Raw genomic sequence first — 14,147 nt, 5'->3', positions numbered from 1 at the left:
GACACCACACTGAACCATACACACAGTTTTAAAACTAGATCCGTGTCTCCGGTCTGTAAGATTCAGAGCATCTCCTATTCTTATCCATTTTGCGGATCAGACTCAACCATTAAAATCTATGCAAATACAGGTCCAGGGAGGAGACGCCACCCCTCCTGAGGTCAGGCAGAAGGCCCCTCCTCCCTGAATCTAAGATATCTGCAGCGATCGCAGCCACCGGGGCCACGATCTCACCATGACGTACTGGGTACGTCATGGGTCCTTAAGTACCAGGGAGCTATGACGTACCCAGTACGTTTTCAGGCTCTAGGGGCCCGCTCCCGCTTGGGGCCCCTGTGCGACTGCAGGTGCTGTCAGTGCAACGTCCCCACCCCCTGCCCATGGGGCCCGGGGAGCAGAGAAATGAAAGGGGAGGGCCCCAGGCTGTCAGCGTGTCCAGGCCCCACCTCCTGCTCACTGCACGGCCAGCCCGCCCTGCGAAGTGTACTGTTAATGCCCCCTACGCTGGGGCCCGGGGAGAAGAGGAAGGAAAGGGGAGGGGCCTGTCAGCGTGTCCGGGCCCCCCCTCCTGCCTGCTGCTCACCGGGCCCGCTACAGGAGTTCCACTAGTAATGCCCTGATGGCGGCCCTGGTCTCCTGACCCAAAATCGCAATCTTATAGGAATATACGAGAGCCTTGTTTTGATTCTCAGACTTACAATGAGAAGTGATTCCTGTTCACCCAGTGAACACTGGAGCAATCCAGAAGGTCATAACTAGCAGAAGACGACTGGAGCGGTGCCAAGAACAGCAGAAGACAGTGGCTGATCAGTATTCTACTGTACGCAGGGAACATACATTAGCGATACCACTCCTGGCGTGAAATAACAAACAAACGCTGGAATGGTGTTTTACACATTTTCTGGATACTTGGTCAACATTTTCAATCATATTTACCAACGGTGTTAAACTTTTATAAAGTTACAATGATAAGTTTACAGCAGCACACGGAATCAGACATTGATTGCCACTGTTCAAAGTGGAAAGATACCTTTTTAATCCAAAATTCCCTTTTCTTTCTTCTACGACGTAAATTAAAAATAAAAAAAAATCAATGATAATCTGAAATCCGATGGTTTAACAAAAATAGTCCTAATAAAGATTTTAGTAGGAAAGAAACCCCCCAGGAACTGTGGTTGCAGATATAGGAAATAATTCCTAAAAACCTATAAAGAATTATATGAAAAAGGGTGATAATCATTATGGAGTCAGAATTGAAGACAATCAACTGGCCGAGCGAGAAGGATAGAAGATGGTTGTTAGTAACATGAAAACTTTCATTATTTCATGCTTCTAGGAGAAGAGCACTTTTCCTCAGCTGGCCAATGATGTGGAGAAGAAGCCAACTTTTGTAATAAGTAGTTGGAGAAACAATGACGCAACATTAAAACATAATCTCCTCTTCAATTAGTGGTAAAATAAATCAATGAAGTTATAATGATTTGAAAAAAATCTTCAGCTTCATTCCAAGTAAAAAAGGGGAGTGCGCCTCATGTACCCGAGTAGGGTATGTTCAACTATACAATGTAGGGTCCTCATTTAGCAAAATCAGAGACCTCCAGCTCTCGTCTCAGAAAGACCACAGGGCGATACGACCACTTGCTTTCAGTGCGCTGGCTCACAGAGTTGTCAGAAAGATTTCAGTTCTTACGAGCTAGACACAATGGTAATCAAAGATGGAAATTAAGCAGGTCAGTTGTCATAGATTCGTCACGGCTCATGGAATATGGAGTGTATTTCTCTTCTAGCATTCGTTTCCATACTTTTACTGGAAAAAAAGAAGAATAAAATCGAGTTTAATGTATTATTATAACCTCCTTATGGCCATTCTACACTGATGAGCAATTCATAAAGCATTTTTTGGCAGAATTCTGCCATGAAACTCCTTGAAATTTAGCTACTTTTGTTATAAGTATGCAACCATTGATTAACCAGGACCATGACTGGAAACAAAAGAGAACTAGAAAATGACAACACAAGGTGCTGCACTACACCTGAATTGCAAAACCACATACGTGTGATCATGTTTTTTGGAGGAAAACCCTGGAAAAAAAAAAAAACTATTCAACCACTAGATCTGTAAATAACACAGAGCACTGGATAACATCTAAAAATACTACGCCACTGGATCATCTGGAAATAAAGTGAAAGGCTTCACATTGATCCATTTGTGTTGGCGTCACATAGGGACTAGTGAATTGGGAGAAACCAATATCGATATTGACCCGAGGTCTTAATATGTCACTGAGGATGGTGTTGGCCTACAATGCCTTTGCAATGTTTAAAATGTCCTTGGAAAAAAAAAACCAAAACTTTTTAATTATCAAAGAAGACATAACTTTTTCTCACATTGGACTGATTAGATTACGTGTGAATGTCTACAAGGTAAGCCGGTGTGAGAATATCATGTGTTTGTGGACACTCACTGTAGTTGGGCTCATCTGTCTCTTCTATGGCAGGTTCTGTAGCATTTTCCATAGTCTCTTGCTGGATGTCTTCCGTGACCGCTTCCACGTCATTTTCTTCACTCTCATTTTCTTTCTGTTGCTTTTGTAAAGAGTTAATCATGTCCTTATAGTCTTGTCTAGCCTTCATTGTGAGATCATGTAATTTGTGGAAATGGTCCTGTAACACATTACACACGCAATATTAAAAATCTGTTTGACAACCTGTATAGATTCACTCCCAGCGTTCACTTCTGCACAAAGAGCCTCTGCAGATATGTGCCTTTTTATTTAGTGCTAATCGTTGTGGTGTCTGCCAAGTGGGCGTGGTTCACATGGCAATTATACAGAGCAGCCTATTACACGCCCCATTGAACCTTGTAAGCCACACCACCATCAGAAACATAAAAACTAGCACAAAAAAGGTCCGTATCTCTGTAAGCATATGGCGAATTTAAAAGAAACAAAAAAGGAAGAAGGTCTAGAGGAGCCAATGGTACTAAAGATAAAAACTCACCACTTTGGTCCTAGTGAAAAAGACTGCTTTAGGGTATGTTTATACGCATTATCTTTTTTTTCTGACCCAAAAGAAGGGAATTTTGTTCTCCTTCCGTAAATTCCTTTTCTTCTAGCTCTAATTTGGAGACCCAGACAATTGGGTGTATAGGCTATGCCTCCGGAGGCCGCACAAAGTATTACACTCAAAAGTGTTAAGCCCCTCCCCTTCTGCCTATACACCCCCCGTGCTTCCACGGGCTCCTCAGTTTTGGTGCAAAAGCAAGAAGGAGGAAAAAGAATTATAAACTGGTTAAAAGTAACTTCAATCCGAAGGAATATCGGAGAACTGAAACCATTCAACATGAACAACATGTGTACACAAAAAACAGGGGCGGGCGCTGGGTCTCCCAATTAGAGCTAGAAGAAAAGGAATTTACGGTAAGTAAACAAAATTCCCTTCTTCTTTGTCGCTCTATTGGGAGACCCAGACAATTGGGACGTCCAAAAGCAGTCCCTGGGTGGGTAAAATAATACCTCATAATAGAGCCGTAAAACGGCCTCTTCCTACAGGTGGGCAACCGCCGCCTGAAGGACTCGTCTACCTAGGCTGGCATCCGCCGAAGCATAGGTATGCACCTGATAGTGCTTCGTGAAAGTGTGCAGGCTCGACCAGGTAGCCGCCTGACACACCTGCTGAGCCGTAGCCTGGTGCCTCAAAGCCCAGGGCGCGCCCACGGCTCTGGTAGAATGGGCCTTCAGCCCTGAGGGAACCGGAAGCCCAGCAGAACGGTAGGCTTCGATAATTGGCTCCTTGATCCACCGAGCCAGGGTTGATTTGGAAGCCTGTGACCCTTTACGCTGGCCAGCGACAAGGACAAAGAGTGCATCCGAGCGGCGCAGGGGCGCCGTACGAGAAATGTAGAGTCTGAGTGCTCTCACCCAATCTAACAAGTGCCAATCCTTTTCACATTGGTGAACTGGATGAGGATAAAAAGAAGGTAAGGAGATATCCTGATTAAGATGAAAGGAGGATACCACCTTAGGGAGAAAATCCGGAACCGGACGTAGAACCACCTTGTCCTGGTGAAACACCAGGAAAGGGGCTTTGCACGACAATGCTGCTAGCTCAGACACTCTCCGAAGAGAAGAGACTGCTACTAGAAAAACCACTTTCTGCGAAAGTCATGAGAGGGAAATATCTCTCATTGGCTCGAATGGTGGTTTCTGAAGAACCATCAGAACCCTGTTTAGATCCCAGGGTTCTAACGGCCGCTTGTAAGGAGGAACGATGTGACAAACCCCCTGCAGGAACGTGCGTACCTGTGGAAGCCTGGCTAGGCGCTTCTGGAAAAACACAGAGAGCGCTGAGACTTGTCCCTTAAGGGAGCCGAGTGACAAACCCTTTTCCAGTCCAGATTGAAGGAAGGACAGAAAAGTGGTCAAGTCAAAAGGCCAGGGAGAAAAACCCTGAGCAGAGCACCACGACAGGAAAATTTTCCACGTCCTGTGGTAGATCTTGGCGGACGTTGGTTTCCTAGCCTGTCTCATAGTGGCAATGACGTCTTGAGATAACCCTGAAGACGCTAGGGTCCAGGACTCAATAGCCACACAGTCAGGTTGAGGGCCGCAGAATTCAGATGGGAAAAACGGCCCTCGAGATAGCAAGTCTGTTCGGTCTGGTAGTGTTCACGGTTGGCCGACCGTGAGATGCCACAGATCCGGGTACCACGACCTCCTTGGCCAGCCTGGAGCGACGAGGATGGCGCGGCGGCAGTCGGTCCTGATCTTGCGTAACACTCTGGGCAACAGTGCCAGCGGAGGAAACACATAAGGGAGCTGAAACTGTGACCATCCTGAACTAAGGCGTCTGCCGCCAGAGCTCTGGGATCTTGAGACCGTGCCATGAACATTGGTACCTTGTTGTTGTGCCGGGACGCCATGAGGTCGACGTCCGGCACCCCCCAGCAGCAACGGATCTCCTGAAACACGTCCGTGTGAAGGGACCATTCCCCTGCGTCCATGCCCTGGCAACTGAGATAATCTGCTTCCCAGTTTTCCACGCCTGGGACGTGAACTGCGGATATGGTGGATGCCGTGGCTTCCACCCACATCAAAATCCGCCGGACTTCCTGGAAGGCTTGCCGGCTGCGTGTGCCGCCTTGGTGGTTGATGTATGCCACCGCTGTGGAATTGTCCGACTGAATTCGGATCTGCTTGCCCTCCAGCCACTGCTGGGACGCTTTCTGGGCAAGATACACTGCCCGTATTTCCAGAACGTTGATCTGAAGCGAGGACTCTTGCTGGGTCCACGTACCCTGAGCCCTGTGGTGGGGAAAAAACCGCTCCCCACCCTGACAGACTCGCGTCCGTCGTGACTACTTCCCAGGATGGGGGTAGGAAGGATTTCCCTTTTGATAACGAAGTGGGAAGAAGCCACCACCGAAGGGAAGCTTTGGTCGCCTGAGAGAGGGAGACGGTCCTGTCGAGGGACGTCGGCTTCCTGTCCCATTTGCGTAGGATGTCCCATTGAAGGGGACGCAGGTGAAACTGCGCGAAAGGGACTGCCTCCATTGCTGCCACCATCTTCCCCAGGAAGTGCATGAGGCGCCTCAAGGTGTGTGACTGGCCTTGAAGGAGAGATTGTACCCCTTTCTGTAGTGCCTACTGCTTGAACAGCGGAAGCTTCACTATCGCTGAGAGGGTATGAAACTCCATGCCAAGATATGTCAGCGATTGGGCCGGTGTCAGATTTGACTTTGGAAAATTGATGATCCACCAGACACCCTGGAGAGTCTCCAGGGAAGCGTCGAGGATGCGTTGGCATGCCTCTAGAGAGGGTGCCTTGATCAGCATCCAAGTACGGGATCACCGAGTGACCCTGCGAGTGTAGGAGCGCTACTACAGTAGCCATAACCTTGGTAAAAACCCGTGGGGCTGTTGCCAGGCCGAACAGCAGTGCCACGAATTGCAGGTGTTCGTTTCCTATGGCGAAGCGCAAGAAGTGCTGGGCTCTGGAGCAATCGGTACGTGGAGATAAGCATCTTTGATATCGATCGATGCAAGGAAATCTCCTTGGGTCATTGAGGCGATGACGGAGCGGAGGGATTCCATCCTGAACCGTCTGGTTTTACATGTTTGTTGAGCAGTTTCAGGTCCAGGACCGGGCGGAAAGACCCGTCCTCCTTTGGGACCACAAACAAGATGGAGTAAAAACCGTGGCTCAGTTGCTGAAGAGGAACCGGGATCACCACTCCTTCTGCCTTCAGAGTGCACAGCGCCTGCAGAAGAGCCTCGGCTCGCTAGGGAGGCGGGAATGACCTGAAGAATCGAGTCGGGGGACGAGAGGTGAACTCAATCTTGTAACCGTGAGACAGAATGTCTCTCACCCAGCGGTCTTTTATTTGTGGCAGCCAGGTGTCGCAAAAGCGGGAGAGCCTGCCACCGACCGAGGATGCTACTAGAGGAGGTCGAAGTCATGAGGAAGCCGCTTTGTTAGCGGCGCCTCCGGTGGCCTTTTAAGGACGTGACTTAGACCGCCATGCGTCAGAGTTCCTTTGTTCTTTCTGAGACCTTTTGGACGAGGAGAATTGGGACCTGCCCCGCCCTGAAAGGACCGAAACCTCGACTGCCCTCTCCTCTGTTGGGGTATGTCCTGTTTGGACTGGGGTAAGGATGCATCCTTTCCCTTGGATTGTGTGATGATTTCATCCAGACGCTCGCCAAACAGCCTGTCGCCAGAAATTGGCAAACTGGTTAAGCGCTTTTTTGGAAGCAGAATCTGCCTTCCATTCCCGTAGCCACAAGGCCCTGCGGAGTACCACCGAATTGGCGGCCGCGACCGCCGTACGGCTCGCAGAGTCCAGGACAGCAATAATAGCGTAAGACGCAATTGCCGAGGTCTGGGTGGTAATGGATGCCACTTGTTGCGCGGCCGTGCATGTGGCTGCTTCAATTTGCGCTTGACCTGCTGAGATAGCTTGTAGCGCCCATACGGCTGCGAATGCTGGGGCAAAAGAAGCTCCGATAGCTTCATAGATGGATTTCAACCAGAGCTCCATCTGCCTGTCAGTGGCATCCTTGAGCGAGGCCCCCTCTTCCACTGCAAGTATGGATCTAGCCGCCAGTCTGGAGATTGGAGGATCCACTTTGGGACACTGAGTCCAACCTTTAACCACGTCAGGGGGAAAAGGATAACGTGTATCCTTAAGGCGCTTAGAAAACCGCTTATCTGGACAAGCATGATGAATCTGGACTGCCTCTCTGAAATCAGAGTAGTCCAGAAACATACTCGGTGTAAGAGAAGCTGACTCCTCCGCCGGAGGAGCTGAGGGAGAAATATCCAGCATTTGATCGATGGACGCAATAAGAACGTTCACTATGGCGTCCCCGTCTGGAGTATTAAGATTGAGAGCGGCCTCAGGATCAGAATCCTGATCAGCTGTCTCCGCATCATCAACCAGAGATTCCCCCCGCTGAGACCCTGAACAATATGATGTCGAGGGAAATTCTAAGCGAGCCCGCTTAGTCGGTCTGGGGCTGGGGTCTAAGTCAGAACCCTCAGTCTGGGATGTATGAGATACCCCGGGAGGACATTGTTGGTCCAACTGAGGGGGGCCAGGGAACAATGATTCAACAGAGTCCCTTTGCTGAGATACCGGCCTGGACTGCAAGGCTTCTAGTATCTTAGTCATAGTCTCAGAGAGTCTTGCAAACTCCGTCCCCATCACTAGGACAGTGTCAACAGGTGGCTCCCCCTGGGCCCCTCTTAGCAGAGGCCCTGGCTGAAGAAGTGTCACAGGGGCCGAACAGTGCACACAATGAGGGTCAATGGAACCTGCCGGCAGCTGGGTCGTACAAGCGACGCAGGCAGCATAATAAGCCTGTGCTTTGGCACCCCTGCCTTTTGTGGGCGCCATGCTATTGAATTCCCTGAGTAACACACTAGGGTATATAGCCAGAATGAACTGTGCTCATACAGTGTAAAATATATACTATAAACAAATAATGTATCAATACACTACAGCACCATGGGCTAGCACCACAGGTGCTGCTTACCATCCGCCTAAAGCGGTTATGAGGCCACCAGAGACCGTGTCTGGGTCTCCCAGGGTTAATCCCTCTCTGCAGCGTCGGAGGAGCTGACAGGAAAGGCTGCGGCGTCCTGACGAGAGGAGGGAGCCGTGGGCGTGGCCGAGGTGCTCACACTGTGCACAGTGAGGGGGGTGGAGTATGCAAAGCATACTCCAGCCCTCAGTGCTGCTCGTTCCGTGCAGCGTCCCGCCCTTCCCCTGTCTGTCAGGGCTGAGGGCGGGAGAAAGGGAAACTAGGCCGCAAGCAAGCCGGGGACTCGAGTATACGCGTGGCCGCCGTAAAAGCGCGGCCGACGCCGAAGTCCCCGGCGAACTACAAGTCCCAGCCGCGCCGCAGTTTCCCATGGCAGCGGCGGTTAGCGCGGTAGCCCCTACATATAAACACACTCAGCGACGCTGAGTGTGTAATGGCACAGTTTAAGCCGGTCAGCGCCGCGGTCCCCGGTGCACTAGCACACCCAGCAAAGCTGAGGTGTTGCCGTGCGCGGTCCCCACAGGGATACAGAGTACCTTCACGTAGCAGGGCCATGTCCCTGAACTGTACCCGGCTCCTATCCAGCAGGCTCCACAGGAGTTGTGGATGAAGCACGGTCTCAGTGCCTGGAGACCGATAGGATCCCACTTCACCCAGAGCCCTGAGGGGGATGGGGAAGGAAAGCAGCATGTGGGCTCCAGCCTCTGTACCCGCAATGGATACCTCAACCTTAACAACACCGCCGACAAGAGTGGGGTGAGAAGGGAGCATGCTGGGGGCCCTATATGGGCCCACTTTTCTTCCAACCGACATAGTCAGCAGCTGCTGCTGACTAATCTGTGGAGCTGTGCTGTGCGTGTCTGACCTCCTTCGCACAAAGCAAAAAACTGAGGAGCCCGTGGGAGCACGGGGGGTGTATAGGCAGAAGGGGAGGGGCTTAACACTTTTGAGTGTAATACTTTGTGCGGCCTCCGGAGGCATAGCCTATACACCCAATTGTCTGGGTCTCCCAATAGAGCGACAAAGAAAACACACCGCGCCAAAAATGCATTAAAAAACGCAATGCGTTTTTGACGCGTTTTTTACCAATGTGTTTTTTTAAGTCAAACCTATTGAGTGGAAGGGCTCAAAACGCTGGAAAAACGCCAAAAGAATTGACATGCTGCATCTGGGGTGCATCTTCAAAAACGCATCGAAGATGCAGCCAGCAAAAGATGCCCAGTGTGGACAGCAAAAATTCTCAGACTTTGCTGAGATAAGGAAATGCATGCATTTTGGTGCAACTTTGGGACCATAAAAATGCACCAAAAACACACCAAAAGATGCCCTGTGTGAACTTAGCCTTAAAAGAAAGCAGTCAACACAGATTTTTTCATGCAAATAAGGCACCATAGTGTGAAATATTCCCTTTAAGGCCTCGGTTCCACTTGCGCATAGCTTCCAATGCGAGAGCATCGGAACAGATATGCTAATGACCCTTTGCTGCGGGTGTGAGTCGAGGGTCTTGTGATCAGCTCACAGCTGCGGAGGAGAGAGAAGGAGCACTTTCTCCCCATTTCCTCTGCCGCCTGTCTCTGTGCATATATCGCACTGTGGTCGGCTGACATGCAAGTGCAGTGAGATGGATCACATGCATCCATAGTATGAGTGCGTGTGAGTCGAGACTCGCTGCCAGTCGCAGAATGCTGCAATTCATTCTACTATGGCATAAGAAATTAATCGCAGATGGACACTGCCACGCAGTTTTACACTGGTGCGAGAGCCATCCAATGTTTTATTGGATTCCACATCTCTCTGCAAAACGCAAGTGGAACCGAGGCCTTAATGTGCCCTTATTCCATGCAGCAGAAAAATAAAAAGCCAGAAAATAAGTTTAGATCACCACACCACTCCATTTCAGTTATCTTGGCGGAGCGGCTACAGCACTGACCGGTCAAGCAGGTGCGCACTGTTACTTTGATTGATCTAACATAATTCTCTATCACATGACTTGGTCGTACGTTACAAATACTTATTTGTTCTTCTGATATGTAATGCAGTTATCTGCTTAATGGGAATTTATGTCACACTTTTTGTATTTACGGCTGTTTATTCTTAATATAAAATCAATGGATACTATAAGAGAAGCCCAGAAAAACCTTGTGTAAGTCACTGATGCACACGGAGATCCAGCAGAGCAGTAAAATCATGAGCAACAATAAGAATGCAACACAAATAAAAAAAAAAAAAATGATTTTGTAGTAATGGTGCCTGTGAATGTAAAGATACCCAGTGTCCTATGCATGGAAAATGACTGAACTGCACTTTGCATTCTTTTTCCATCCATTTACCTGCTCTTTTACCATCATAAAATGGATAAATGCCGCCTCACCTGCGCTCCATCATAGCTGAATATGCCAACCACGCTAACCGGTACGGCTTTGTTCACACAACGACCCAAAGCTTTACGATTAAGAGCAAACACAAAGGGGATATTCTGCTCACAGGCGGAGTTAATGATTGCTTGCAGAGTGTCATCTAAACCCCCTGGAGAAAGAGGAATACACGAAAAGAGAATCTGTGCTTCAGCGTTACTCAATTTACCCACAGCGCGATTACTGCACTATATCAACTTATGAAACTTAGAATTCCCTTTGGGCAAGGCCAATATTCTCAACGCTACAAATTCATCCATCATAACGCAGTCTTAGTGGAATTGGATCTTATGTATTAAATAGATTTTTTAGAAGTGCAACTGCCAAAACTTGCACATGCATGACTGTTAAAGCCAATCACTGGCCTCAGTGGCCACGTGCTTTACTTACGGGCATCCACTGCTCAGCAATGAATATGAGCCTTATGAAAGTAGCAGCAGTTAAAGGGGTTGTGCAAGATAATCTCTTGCATCAACAGCACGTGTAACTGCTGCAGCCAAACACTCTGCTTAGCAGCTCCATAGAAGTGGACGGCAAGTGCCGCTGAGCCCAATGATTGCCTGTAGCACTTAACATGCTGTCGAGTGATGTCACTGCTGCAGCAGAGAGGCAGTGCTGGATTCGGAGAGGGTCACCACTTCGATATATACAGTGCCTTGTAAAAATAAATATTCGGCCCCCTTAAATTTTTCAACCTTTTCCCACATTTCAGGCTTCAAAGATAAAAGTTTTAATGTCATGGTGAAGAATCAACAACAAGTGGGACACAATTGTGAAGTTAAACGAAATTTATTGTTTATTTTAAACTTTTTTAAAAAATAAATAACTGAAAAGTGGGAGCGTGCAATATTATTCGTCCCCTTTAAGTTAATACTTTGTAGCGTCATATTTTGCTGCGATTACAGCTGCAAGTCGCTTGGGGTATGTCTATCAGTTTTGCACATCGAAAGACTGAAATTCTCGCCCATTCTTCCTTTGCAAACAGCTCGAGCTGAGTGAGGTTGGATGGACAGCGTTTGTGAACAGCAGTTTTCAGCTCTTTCCACAGATTCTCGATTGAATTCAGGTCTGAACTTTGACTTGGCCATTCTAACACCTGTATACGTTTATTTGTGAACCATTCCATTGTAGATTTTGCTTTATGTTTGGGATCATTGTCTTGTTGGAAGACAAATCTCCGTCCCAGTCTCAGGTCTTTTGCAGACTCCAACAGGTTTTGTTCAAGAATGGTCCTGTATTTGGCTCCATCTATCTTCCCATCAATTTTAACCATCTTTACTGCCCCTGCTGAAGAAAAGCAGGCCCAAACCATGATGCTGCCACCACCATGTTTGACAGTGGGGATGGTATGTTCAGGGTGATGAGCTGTGTTGCTTTTACACCAAACATATCGTTTGGCATTGTGCCCAAATAGTTCAATTTTGGTTTCATCTGACCAGAGCACCTTCTTCCACATGTTTGGTGTGTCTCCCAGGTGGCTTGTGGCCAACTTTAAACTACACTTTTTATGGATATCTTTGAGAAATAGCTTTCTCCTTGCCACTCTTCCATAAAGGCCAGATTTGTGCAGTGTACGACTGATTGTTGTCCTATGGACACACTCTCCCACTTCAGCTGTAGATCTCTGCAGTTCATCCAGAGTGATCATGGGCCTCTTGACCATCTCTGATCAGTCTTCTTGTCTGAGATGAAATTTTGGATCAATGGACGGCCGGGTCTTGGTAGATTTGCAGTGGCATGATACTCCTTCCATTATAATATGATCGCTTGCACAGTGCTCCTTGGGACGTTTAAAGTTTTGAAAATCTTTTTGTAATCAATTCCGGCTTTAAATGTCTCCACAACAGTATCACGGACCTGCCTGTTGTATTCCTTGGTCTTCATGATGCTGTGCTTTAAACAGAACACTGAGACTATCACAGAGCAGGTGCATTTATACGGAGACTAGATTACACACAGGTGGATTATAATTTATCATCAGTCATTTAGGACAACATTGGATCATTCAGAGATCCTCAATGAACTTTTGAAATGAGTTTGCTGCACTGAAAGTAAAGGGGACGAATAATATTGCACGCCGTAATTTTCAGTTTATTATTTTTTTAAGTTGTTTAAAATACCGTATATACTGGCGTATAAGACGACTTTTTACCCCCTTAAAATAATGGCTACAGTGGGGGGGTCGTCTTATACGCCGGATATACGGGGGGGGTGTGTATATATATATATGTACACTGCAGCGTCCAGGGGAGGTGGGGGCAGCAGCTCTGGAGCACAGGGGAACGCTGCGGGCTGCAGCCTTTGATCTCCTGCACCCGCTCATATAATATGCACAGCCGCTGTCCATCTCCAATGGTGCTGAAATCGCACGCAGTGAGGGGCTGGGGCAGTGGTGCATATTATATGAGCCTGCGTCCCAGTGTGATCGCACATGCCCACCCCTGTGTTAGATTTGGCCCCCAGGCTGCTGCTCATTCTAAAATAAAAAAGCTTTACTTACCCCTGCAGCGTTTCTCCCCGTGTCCCTGCTTCCACTGTGATCAGGCAGGCAGAGATCTCAGGCTGCTGTGCCGATCACATGACCGCACTGAGAACCAGGAAGTGGAAGAACAGAAGCACGGAGCCAGACAGGAGGGAGCTCAGCGCTGGAGGAGATAAGGAAAGAGGGTTTTATTTTACTTTGGGCAGCAGCCTAGGGGCCATATTTGACACAGGGGGACTTGTGCGATCTATATAGGGGCCATGGGCAGCACTATGGGGGAGATATCTAACACAGGGGGACTTGTGCGATCTATATAGGGGCCATGGGCAGCACTATGGGGGCGATATCTAACACAGGGGGACTTGTGCGATCTATATAGGGGCCATGGGCAGCACTATGGGGGAGATATCTAACACAGGGGGACTTGTGCGATCTATATAGGGGCCATGGGCAGCACTATGGGGGCGATATCTAACACAGGGGGACTTGTGCGATCTATATAGGGGCCATGAGCAAGCATTGTTGACGTTAGGGAGATCAACATATCCACTGCGGAGACACCATCACGTGTTTCTCAACGCAGTGATTCTAGAGCAATGCCCCCTGGGAAGTATGCAAATAAGAATTTATTTATATAGGGGCCATGGGCAGCACTATGGGGGCGATATCTAACACAGGGGGACTTGTGCGATCTATAGGGACCATGGGCAGCACTATGGGGGAGATATCTAACACAGGGGGACTTGTGCGATCTATAGGGACCATGGGCAGCACTATGGGGGCGATATATAACACAGGGGGACTTGTGCGATCTATATAGGAGCCATGGGCAGCACTATGGGGGCGATATCTAACACAGGGGGACTTGTGCGATCTATAGGGGCCATGGGCAGCAGCATGGGGGCGTTATCTAACACTGGAACGTGTGCAATCCATAGGGGACCATAGGCAGCACAGGGGAACGTGTGCCATCACAAGGGGGCTATATTCAATATAAGGGGGCCATATCCAGATTAAGGGGGCTAATTTTAGGATGGGGGCTATGAGGGACATATACCCTATATGATTTGTTAGAGGGACACTGGCATTATAAGATGGACCCCATTTAACATAAAAAAAAAAAAATCTCTTTTCCTTCACCAAATTTGGGGGTGCGTCTTATAATCAGGTGCATCTTATAAAGCGAAAAATACGGTATATATCATA

General features: G+C 48.4%; 1 protein-coding gene across 1 annotated transcript in view; it reads right to left on the bottom strand.

Annotated features, from left to right (window-relative positions):
- Window positions 1–800: 800 nt before the first annotated feature.
- Window positions 801–14,147, bottom strand: part of SECISBP2 (SECIS binding protein 2) — a 99,541-nt gene continuing 86,194 nt past the window's right edge. The window contains exons 10-12 of the mRNA XM_075318900.1: window positions 10,417–10,571; window positions 2,466–2,664; window positions 801–1,807 (exon numbers count right to left, since the gene is read on the bottom strand). Of these exons, the coding sequence (XP_075175015.1) occupies window positions 1,710–1,807; window positions 2,466–2,664; window positions 10,417–10,571 (452 nt within the window). The 3' untranslated portion in view covers window positions 801–1,709. The remainder of the gene's footprint in view (window positions 1,808–2,465; window positions 2,665–10,416; window positions 10,572–14,147) is intronic.

The sequence above is a fragment of the Anomaloglossus baeobatrachus genome, chromosome 1 (genome assembly GCF_048569485.1).
Source record: "Anomaloglossus baeobatrachus isolate aAnoBae1 chromosome 1, aAnoBae1.hap1, whole genome shotgun sequence".
Lineage (NCBI taxonomy): Eukaryota > Metazoa > Chordata > Amphibia > Anura > Aromobatidae > Anomaloglossus > Anomaloglossus baeobatrachus.
The sequence above is the reverse complement of the archived record's forward strand: the minus strand, read 5'-3'. Positions and strand labels throughout refer to the sequence as shown.